The sequence below is a fragment of the Cariama cristata genome, unplaced genomic scaffold (genome assembly GCF_000690535.1).
Source record: "Cariama cristata isolate BGI_N322 unplaced genomic scaffold, ASM69053v1 scaffold26963, whole genome shotgun sequence".
Lineage (NCBI taxonomy): Eukaryota > Metazoa > Chordata > Aves > Cariamiformes > Cariamidae > Cariama > Cariama cristata.
The window spans coordinates 5668-17712 of record NW_009609478.1 but is presented as its reverse complement, the minus strand read 5'-3'; the positions used below and the strand labels follow the sequence as shown (position 1 = coordinate 17712).

The 12045-nt window shown below is 38.8% G+C and overlaps 1 protein-coding gene across 1 annotated transcript in view; it reads right to left on the bottom strand.

Moving 5' to 3' along the window:
* The window catches only part of NWD2 (NACHT and WD repeat domain containing 2), a 49373-nt gene extending 38248 nt beyond the window's left edge, over positions 1-11125 (bottom strand). Inside the window, exon 1 of the mRNA XM_009697550.1 lies at positions 10873-11125. Coding sequence (XP_009695852.1) covers positions 10873-11125 — 253 coding nt within the window. The remainder of the gene's footprint in view (positions 1-10872) is intronic.
* Positions 11126-12045: the final 920 nt, after the last annotated feature.

Genomic DNA, 12045 nt, shown 5'->3' with positions numbered 1-12045 from the left:
CATATAAGTGCTAACTCTTGCAGATGGTTGCCTCCTAAGCCAGTCCAGAACCACATCACCCTGCCCACCCCTACACTTTGAACTGGCTGGGAAATGCCATCGCAGCCCTCCCTCTCCCCGTGCGTCCCCAGTGTAATGCTGAGGACTGAACTGAATTAGCCACATAAGCCTTTATGGCCTTTCTGCCCAATAACAAGCTGCTTCAACACCACTTGTTTGTGCAAGGTGTGATTTCTGAAGGCTTGTAGCTCAGTCAAATCATTGTCAGTTTTCATTAGAGTACTCCAAGGTGCTGCTTCTCAGCATGAACTATTTCCATGCCAAAGTCTGACCTTCAAACACAAGCTGTTCTGCTATTCAAGTCGCTTATTTTATTTTTAATAGGGAAAGTACATTTTACATTCTTGTGTTAGTAAACAGATGATCTGTATTTACAAACAGTTGCCAAACATTAATCTCTGGGATAAAATAAGTGAGTCATGGAAAATAGCCTAGTTGAAGAAAATTTCAAAATGTATATGCAAGTGAACAGAAAGACTTAACATGGCAGCCCGATGGAAACTGCCCATTTTCCAGCACCAGTTATTCTGCCCTAAGACCAAACAGTTTCTCTTTTTTGTGGTGGTTGTACTGGTCTGAGTTCAGCCACAGTGATGGGAACGGCTGTTTCACGCACGTGGGCTGCAGCCACACGACGACTCTTACTCCACCAAGGCTTGATGCAGCTGAATAAGCAGGCTGCTCAGCCCCACGGTGTGCTGCGGAGGGGGTGCCAAGGTGGAGACAGTGAGCCCCACTCAACCACCCCCAAAGGAGCAACAGGTTCTGGCTGACAGTCTGTTCACAGAAATGTAACCTGTGAGTAACCTTACCCATGCAGGATGCAAACTGAGGACATCAAGCAGGGGAAAGTCCTAAGCAGGGAGAGTGTTTGCACTGGCACTGTTTGGCTGACAGAGGAACGTTGCATTTCCCAGCTCACAGGAGCCGGCAGGAAAATTGACTGACATAACAGACTGAGGCAGGCAGCTGAACGTGGAAGAACCAAGGCAGAAGAAGAAGAAAAAAGCTACCCTTGCAGCTGTTCAAGGCACCGCAGAAACAAATGTCATATGGGGTAACAGGGCAGCCTGCAGGTTTCATCTCCAGCCCGTCACCCAGGAAAGACCAGCTCCTTGTACGCACAGTACAAACAGCTTCTGTACCACACCCCTGTTCTTGGTGTTCCTGCACTTTGCAGTTGGTCAGGAGTGAACCTCACCACAGGTCTTGACTTTACCTTTTTCACAGCCTACTTCTCTGCTAGCTTAGTCGCCTGCACAAATGCACACAGATATGTTTATTAACACATAATGCTGAAGTCTCTTGTGCAACTATGGAAGCCCTGGATGAGCACAGAACTTCTTCTGATCTAGTCCTGAATGCACATCCACTAAGATACCCAGCTATTTGCTTCCTCTAAGTATTCCAAATACTTAGATTTGATGGATGGGCAGGATAGAATCTTGCCATAGGATTTTTTTTAATCCATTGCAATATTAAAAAATGCGGGTATTTTATAACCATTGTCTATTAATGGCAGTGAGAATTTCTGCACTTGAATTATCTAAGGATATGATGCAAATAAGGTTAAAAATTGCTTAGCAGCAATACCAAGTAAGGAAGTGACTGCAAAGCCTCTTAATGCTAGTATGTTCTTGTCACATATGACTATTCACCTGAATTATGCCTTTTAAACTGCCTTTTTAATTAATAACACACAATAGCATCATATATTACCCCTGCTACTAAAAGCTTTGAATACCAGTAGGAAACAAATGTCTCTAAATATTATGGAAACCTTGTCTCTGAAAATAATACCATAATGATAAGTCATTTGCATTTCTATAGTGCCTTTCATCTGAAACTCTAGGAGCCCTTCACAAGCAATGAGTTTGAATCATGTAGCTGCTACAAGAGGGAAAAATGACTTGAGCCACCTAGTACCCTTGCCTTCCCAGAAAATTGACTCCATAGACTCTGCTGTCATTTCCTTCCATTGGCGTTTTTGCGAGTAGAGAGCATTAGAATAAGCACTCAAAGCTTCCCAAGACTCTTTTAGATAGACTAGGAATGGGAACAGATTGGTCTGGGTCACTTCTTCCAGTGTCCCCTCCCCAAAAAACACTGCCAACCTTCAGTTCTCTACTGGTTCTCTAAGAAGGCAAATGAGAAACTGGACAGACTGAAGGCCATTCATTAAGTGAACTAAAACCCGTAACTGACTGTAACTCTCCAAATAAATTCCAACTAGACAAATACTGCAACACCACTGTCATGTACACAGCTGCCTGTCCTCAACCCATCTGATGGCAGGAGCCCTCTCAGGAGATGTGCTGAAAGTCTGTGCCCCTCCGCTGCAGGAAGGAGCATTGAGATCACAGTCCTTCAATGCACAGCTTAGTGCTCTGGCCACCAGGCTATTGTAGAACAATATCGGTGGCATCTCCCTCTCCTCAACCTTCTTAAAAAAAACCAAACAACAACAGTGGGCTAAACATTTGAGCCCAAAGGAATGGCTGCTTGGCATGAAAATCAGAAGAAATAATGAAAAATATCATTAAAATAGTAAGTAATCCTGAAATGTGTCCCTCAATTGTGAAGAAATGACATGATGCGACTACAAATTTGTGGTCTACACCAGAACATTTAAACAAACTCGTTTTCAAAACAAAAGACCTAACTATCTGAGGCAGGATTCAAAATGTAGGGCATAATTCTAAGCCTGAAACTGCTAGTTGCAGAAATTAGCTCTTCTTTTTTAGCCCCAAATCAAAACAATATCCAATTTAAAATGAGGTGTAGTTTTAAAACCTGTTTCTCTGAAATGTTCCCTATTGTCAGTTCTGTAAGATGACAAATTTAAAACAACACATATAGAATATGTATTTTATGTATTTTTTTTTCTTTACTATAATGTTTAATAGTTGGCCACATTTCACAGTGACATCTTACTTATAAAATACCCTGCGTCTTGATTCTTAATATGGTCAACCAGTGCCACCTATCGGCTTAACAATGGCGCCCAGTTGTCAACTTATATACATAAAAAAATGAGGCAACTAATAAAATCAAAGGGGTCAAGACTTATGTTAAAATACAGAATTTGGGGGAAATATCAGTGTGGAACTGACACGACAGAAAGTAAAAGCAGTTCCTATATCCAAATATCAAGATCCAAATTTTCATTATTCACACATGATTGTGGTCCCAATTTAAAACAAATGTTGGATTCTGAGAGTTCTAAGTTTTACTATGTGTACAGTATGCTTACGTGAAACAAATTTGAAGTCTGTTCCAAAGGCTGGTGAAGTTAATGGAAAGATCTGTTAATCTCAGTGGATTTTAAATGAAGTTCTACATTTGTGGCACATACTGAAACCCTGTAGCTTTTGATACCTTACTGACTTCCAAAGACTTTGGATGAAATAGTTCAACCCATAAATAAATTAATAAATAAACAAACACTACATACTCATTAAATCTAGTGGGTAAGGTATGGGTGAAGACTCTGAAGCAGAATTTTATCTCATAATGTATCCTAATAACTAACCTCACATTACCCCTTGGGGCCACAGCACCCTCACATGTAGATGTTTAACTTCAAGAAAAAAGAAGAGTTAGATTGACCTGGAATCCTTTCCCAATCCTTCAAATGGTCCCTAGATTGCAGTTTGGGTGCCTAGATGTCCTTGCGTCCCTTCACTATGATTTGTGGCAAACACTGCAAATGCCCATGCATCTGCCTGCAAATGCCAATGGGCAGTGGGAACCTTAGCGGCACCATAGGTTGAAGGCAGAATCTCTACAGGCGGAGAATTTTGTATTCTGCAAACTGCACAAGTGGAAGAATTCAACAAAATCTAATTCTTTCATTTAATAATGCAAACTAGGAAAAGCTCTTGAAAACATGACAATTTACAAACAATTATTTTCGTACAATTAAATGATGTGACAGGACAAACTGAAGACACAGCACATTTAGAGACACCAAAATTAAGTCTGAAAATTATCTCTGCAGAACACCAAAGCTTATTACAACTAAGCACTGGAAAACAGCAAAGCCTGAAAGGACAAGAATTTGCAACTATAATCAAAATTAATGTGAAAGAAATTTTTTTTGTGAAATCTAAAAGAGGACTTCTGAGTGAGCTGTGCAAAAATGCATAACAGAAGACAAAAAGGAGCAGCGCAGTAACAAAGATACATGCAAAAATCCTACTAATTCATCTAGAGGTGTCAACTCACACTTAAAAAATTATGGAATTACCTAGACAGCAGAAAAAAAACCCTGTACAACACCAGAAAAATGTTTTTTAACAATTACATTGTGTGTACCACTGTAGCTTTACTGTTTTTTTCCTGACATCACTAGACCAAAGAGAAAACAATCAGGGTGTGTTACTAAAGCACTTAAAGTAATGAGGCAGTGGCAATCAATAAAGCAATGGGATGTCACAGACATTTTGCCTCCTAACTGAACTGCACATTCAAATGCTGGAAGCAAATGTTGTAGGCTTTAAGCAGGCATAAAGCAAAGGTGAGCCATAAAAAACCACAGGAATGCAAGGCTCGGAAAAGCACACATGTATTTCACAGTACAGGCCAGCGCAGGCCCATTAATACACCTCGTTCTGAAGAAATTCCAATAAACACTCCTACGTGACTTCACATCTGGCAGCACTGCAAAGCTGTGGAAGAACTCTGCAAGCACTGTTGGCTCTCCAGTAAAGTTGCCCTTCCCTTCTCTAAACGTTCTATTTAAGTTCACAAGTCACAAAGTTCTAATCCAGGTCGTATTCTTCCTTAAGTTTGGTGGAACACGGCCATGGTTTGGGTCACTACAAAACTGCTGAAGTCAGTTTTTCCAGCTGGAAAAGCAAGACTGATGAATGTAGCCTACTGTATTGGCTTCAAGTGAAAGGTGTGAAGACTTTTACACCAGAAGATGTAAAAGTCTTGAACCTGACACTTGTGGGTGTGCAGAGACACCGACAGAAGAAGTGCGAGGTGCTGCTTGCTATCAGTGCAGTAAGTCTGCATCAATAAAGTAGGAGTTTTCTTTGCAACAGACTTTTTTTCTTGATGCTAAATAGAGAGGACTATTAAATAACGTCACTGCACAGTCAGAATAGTTTTTGGCTGCTGTAGAAACAGTCATCAAAGACGCAGAAACTAAATGACAATCCCAGCAAAGGAGAGCAGCTGCAAGAGGGCACTAAGCCCAGAACAACAGGACTACATGAGGGAAGGATGCCAGAAACTCAACCACGCCTTGCCTAAGAAAGAGAATCTCAACTGATTTCTTTACAGGACTATCTCACATACTGACAGAGAACTTCTACCTAGCTATAACCACCCACTTACAAGCACTGTGGTACAACAGTTTTTAAAACTGAGAACTCCAGGTGGGGTCTGTGGTAAAAGTCATTGAACATGACCAAATAATTCACAAAACTGGCTCATTTTGATAGATTATGTAATGTCTGAGAGGAAGACAGTGACTGACATGTAAAGGAAGTGTGATTTATCTTACCTCCGTTCTCCCTTACCCCTTCCAATTCTAATGATTCATCTAAGCACTATTTTTAGTGAAGATTATATAATCCAGTTGAAAAGGCCATTTTTAATAAATTCTATAACGTATCTGTTTTTATGAGTCAAATATTTTTCTGATGCTTTGACTTCACTAGACATTGTTTTCCTGTTCCAGATTTTATTAATTTCTTCTGCTTGCTAACCACATTTGATTGATTATATATATATTAAGGTAATAGTAAATTTGCAGTTTAACAATCTTGAGGAGTTAGTAATTGGAAAAGGACAAGACATGTTCTAGTCACTTGCCCCATTTGAGAAGCAGATGTAGTTGAAACAACTAAGTTCAATTTCTCACAAATACCTTTCACAAGTGTGATATAGAAAATAATATTCGAAGAACTTCCAGAACTGGCATACCAATTTAATCAATCAGTGACTGAACTACAGACTGTCTTCCAAATTAGTACTTTCAAATCACTTTAGCCGTCTTCCCCAACTCTTTGCTCTTATTTTCACAACAATGATACCCAATGAGTTACAATTGCCTTTAAAGGAGAATAGAGGCCTTACATGATCCTATACTGTCAATGGCAGTGTGGAAGATGGCTGAAAGGGTGGACTTGACTTCAGTTCCATTTCTTGCACTGCCAGACACTTATCAGTCTTTCTCAGTGCCTGTGAAAGTATTTGTCCTTTGGCCACAGAATAGATAAAAACATGTGCAAGCCATCTTTTACCCTCCACACCTATGTAGGGTTAAACATAACTGAATCGACAACTGGAGATCTCATTTCTTTTATTTGAAACAATTTTGAATTTACATAATGACTGTGAGGAGCTGACTGTGGTATTAACACTGGAACAATACACCAGCAATGGAATTGCTCAGTAGAATTATATAGTATTATACATGGTTGATTATAGGAAGTATAAAAAGAACATCTATAATTAAAACAGGTAGAGTTTGAGGACATCATTTGCATTTTTAGCTCTGTTTTCTAAAGAAAGGAGGAATAAATGATGATCTGTGTCTTCTATATGTCTTCTCTTCCCCTTTTGAAAAATATTTTTAACTCATTGACTGACATTAAACAAATCTGACTGAATTATATTAACCTCGAATATAATGAATGTCCTACATGAGAATAAATCACCAGGTAAATAAGAGAAATCCTGTAAATGAGTCTCCTCCTCCCATTCATAAGTAAACCACCAAAGGAAAAGCTGTAACATGAGCCATTAGACGCTTCATAAATGCCTCATTTGCAGGAAAGCTTCACCTGAAACAAGCAGGCCACTGCAGGACATACATCCACGGTAAAATGAACTTTATGAGAGTTTATTGCTTTATATTATCTATCTCTTGCATGGATGCATAGATCAGATTCCTGACATGGTAAAAGGATGAAGAGGCAGAAATGGGATTTGAGAAATGTATGAACAATGACATACCTGGTGAAAGTTACTGAAACTCATTCTAAGCAAGGAAATTTTCAGGGAATTTTTTACCTTTGGTCATTTTATTGACTAATGAGCTTTTTTTGTGTCTGTGTATGTTGCTGTAAGCACTACTGGTAATGCCATGGAAGACACAGTGCAGCAGTATGCTGTACAGTCTGTTTTCCTGTGTATTTTCTTAACTGGTTTGGAGACAGCTCATGAAAAGCTAGACAATCTTCTGTCAGGAATGGCACAGGCATGTTTGATTCTGCTTCAGACAGGAGGACAGATCCGAAGGCCTCAAGAGGTCCCTTCCAGCCTCCTGGTCTGTGATTTGCACAACAATAAATAACTGACTAATGAAATAACTACCTAAGGTCCCCTGTACCTCTGTTACGGCCACATATACCTGGTTTAAATGGCATGTCATCTAACTCAATGGCACCCATTTTGCTCACCACAGATTGCTGAATTCTTTATAATCCCATGTTGTAAATGACTTGCATTTCAAAGTAAATAATCATACAAACTTTGCTAGTGTCTTGATAGACCACATTAGGGATCACATAAACAGGAATGCTTCAATAACTTGCTTCAAGAGCATTGCATAATTCTTCATCACATTTAAATGCAACCCAATAAATATATTAAGTAAATCAAGACCATTATCAAATAATAATATGATTTTATCATTTTCCTAGTATTTTCCAGTAACCACTCCTAAAAAGAGGATCAACACTTACTACTCACTGCTCTCAGTATCTGAGCTATTAGAAATATTATAGGGTGGAAAATGAAGGAGAAAAATAGGCATTTTCTTCAGAACAAATAACTTTGTCTTGGCAGAACAGTACAAACTATGAATCCAGCCACCCGGACTATTATCAAGAAAGAAAATATTTTTCCTCGGATCTCTTTTTCTAGCATTTATAGGCCCCTTAGTAAACAACAGTAGGTACAAAAAAATAAAAAGACTAAGTCCTTCATTTTAAGAAAATCATTAATAAAGTAGTCATACATGATTTACGTTATGTTTGAGTATGACAGTAAAGCAAGATTCTAGATGTATTATGCTGGCATAGTTAGGTGTGGAAAATTCTTGCTAATAAAGTAACCCTTAGATTAGAGTCCTGCATGACACACTGGACTCCTTTAGATTAGACTCCATATCTTAGGCTCCCGAGATTATTGAACACTGTCATTTCCTTATTTATTTCTTAGTATGGTTCCATTTTAATAATCCCATGGAAATAAGGACATTCAGGTAACTAGGTCTTCACAGTTAACCTCTCTTTCTATATACAGAGAGACAAAAGTGGATCATTACAATGATGGTTTTCGATAAAGTTATTCTTTTAGGGAGATCTGCTTTTAGATACCCCTACTCTACAGGTGTTTCCACTTTTGGTTTTTGAGATGTCTTCTTTGGTTGAATATGCAGAGTCTTGTTCATACAAAATTCCCACTGAAGTTAGCAGAACTAGGCATTTCACTTGGCAATAATCTATCGCAAGACTTGGAAAGGCTGTTACAACTACCAAGACTATTGACTAATTAGTAAAGCAACTAGATAAATTCTTAGAAGCAAAGGACCTCATAGATTATTAAACACAAAGATATAATCTTTATCATTTTGTCCCTGTTGTGATCTCTTCTTTCATCATGCATCTGAAACTGTCAGGGTCAGAGGAGGAGTACTGGGCTCCTTTGGTCTAACTCACCAAGTCCAATTTTACTGCATTTGTTTCTCGTTTATCTAACATATAATAGCTGATGTGCATAACTCTGCAAATATGGATAACTCCTCTCATCTAAAACTATTAAACCCACATGGTTATTCCATGGTTCTCAATCATTTAAAAGTAATCTTAATCTAAGAAAATCCAGTCGGTGAGAGCACTTGTGAATAAACATTGACTGTAAGCTCAGGCAGTGTCAGGGCTTCTGCTACATACACTCTGAAGTGCCAGTCACTTCCTCTTACATTGCATGGTCAGGCATCTGTCTTGTACAACACAAATAAACAACTAACTAACAGATAATATATATTGAAACCACTATGCTAAAAGGGGGGGTTTGGAGGGTTTGCACAAGCCATTTAGTTTGCCAATGATTTTTAACTTTGAACTTCTATATGCTTCTGAATGTCTATTTTGTACTTTTATGAAGTGCTGTAGCTTGTAAGAAATGCAAATGCTCTTTAATAATACAGACACATCAAAGGGTCTAAGCCTCAGAATGCCCGCCAATAGCGAACACTACAGTTGGGGAGCTCTCTGAAACTAAAGCTGTCCAGATAGGGCTCTTCCTCATTAATTCTCATTTCATCTTCTTGTTTTGTAAAAGATTACTAATTAGAGACTCTAAATAATAATTTTACAAAAAACATTGCTATGTGTCATACATACACTATAATAACTACATGTCTCAAGACCTGATTCAGGTAACAGGCAGCTGGAGGACAAAGCTCGAGATTTATAAAGCAGAGGTGAGACTGCGAAGGTACTCAATTGCTAGTAGGGTGAACTAAACTCTATTAATAAACATTTTCGAGTGTTTAATCATACCATAGAGGCATGTTACTATACTGAAGACTGCAGCTGTGCCACCTCAAGCAAACGCTAGGAGCAGGTTGTACAAGAATATCTGTCAGGCTCTGACAATTTGAAATCTGATCTGTTTAGCTATTTGATCAGTCCCAATGACTGATGCTTAGCAACAGCATGACCGCATTAAGTCTGGTGTGGAAGTTGTGCCATTTGCTAGCCCTTCCAGGTTCTGGCATCAAGTGTATTTTGAACAGCCTGATAAATCTAGTCTGTAAAGGTGACTTTTTTTCTCTAGATCCAGATTCTGTACAAGAATGACTTTAGCTGCTGAGGTATAAGCTCTGTCCAGCACAGCGTCTTGTCTCCAACAATGGGCAATAGCAAATGCTTACAGAGGGAGTTTAAGGCCAGGTCACAAATAGAGGCAGGCATGTAATTCTGGTGGTGGTGGGGTGGCTTACAAGAGTTGCATGTGGTACATCTCCTCCTTGCCCAACAGAGCAGCACGCACACGGTACTCTGCACTGACTCGGGGCTCCCTCCTCCTTACCTTGCTACGCTCCTTGTTTTCAGCTACCTGTGATTTAGCCCTACTCCCTTTCTGACTAAAGATTTTGTAAATAAAAGCCACTCTCTGATACAAAACATAAATTAATAAGAGTAGCATCAGGCCAGTGGAGTTACTTTAGAGTTGCACTGGCACAACCATGATTCAGTTGGGTTCTCTAATTCCATCTATTATTATCCTTCTTTAATTAAAATTCCAGTAAGGGGATAAAGCGGTTGTCTTGAACAGCCTATATTAAAAAGCACCAGATTTCTCTGTATTCCATACACGCGACTATCTATGTACATTATATTTATATCTACCACCTTCAATATATTAAAACCTTAAATTACTGGTAGCTAAATATAACTAACATAGTATTACTGCAGCCTGAAAGGATATCTTATCACAAAATACTCTTTCAGCAGATGAAAATGCAAAGAAATTTCATTTGTTTCAGATGAAAAAAATTGCCACTCATGCACTGCCTCTATATCTTGAATTAGAAGTTCAGTAACTCCTTGATCTAAAGTTTTCTTTCCATAATAAATATTTTAAAATTCCCCAAACAAAACTTAAAGTCTAATGTAGGATTTTCTCTTGTATGTTTACACATCTGTGGACACATGCGTATGCCCACAGTCACGTATGTAAATTTCTCAAACGGAGTTATTCTGCTGCATAAGCTTAGAGTTAGGATGCCAAGTGATGTACCCTTTGTACTACATTGTTCTTACACAGTTACACAAAACCCACCACAGATCACACGTGGCCTCCTTGAAACACAGCCTCGGAAGCCCTCCTTAGTTTGCCGCACAGCAGACTGATGCTGAGCTGAGAGGTCAGCCCGCTGCCCTGCATCAGGCAGGAGAGAAGCTCCCCTGTGTCGATGGTGGCCGGCACTGTAAACCTGCCCGCACGGTGCTGCCTCTCGTTGCAAGCTGGGTCTCATACCTTGCTGAGGGAACGATTCACAAGAAGGACTCGATTCAATAATGCCGCTGTCCATCATCCAACACATTATTTGAGAAATTAATATCACATGGAATTTGCACAAGTGCTTCAATGTGTCTCGCTGTACTTGGAAACTGTGTCAAGTGTACAGAGGCCCCAAGCTCCTCTTTGTCTGTCATTGAAAGGATGGCCGCTTTGCACAAGAACGAGGCCCGCTCCAGTCCAATGTTTTATGCACATCTTGACTGCTCTGTATTTTGAGTTTAATAAAAAGATGTATGCATATATATGTATGTGTATATACATAAACTACAAGATATGAAACCAGTCTAGCGTGCAAATACAGCTGAAGAAATAAACCAATACTTTCGAAGTTAGGAAGAAAAGAAATTGTAGGTTCTGCTCTCTTTTAGTATTATTTCTTCAATGCTAAGAAAAATAATCATAGAACCTAAGCTGCAGGTACATACAACACTGAATGTTTACAAGTTTACTTGTGGATAAAATCTGAACTCCTCTGTAAAGTTTTTACTTTTACAATAGCATTTAACAAAACCTAGGCTGATCTTCAGTAATGCTAGAATTACAACCTTGCGCGATGCCCTTTGAACATAAACACTCAGTTCTCACAAGGGGTCCTAACAGCAAGTTTGAAAATAGTCTATGACAGCGTGGCTTGGGTTTTATACATCCTTTTATACCATTTTATACAGTATATACTATTTTATATAATTTGTATATATGTTTGCATGTATGTGGATACACACTATAGACACATATACAAAAATGATAGAAAAATAGAATTTTAATATTTTTTAAAAATTAAAAAAGACTGGTCATGCGGTTAAAAATTTTAAGTGCTGTTTTTTAAGTAGATAGGGCAAATATCTAATCCAAACTTTTGGAGATTATAATTCCAGATGCTACTTAGCAGGAAGGTGACTCGGTTTCAGGTAATTTTGCTTATTTCTAAAT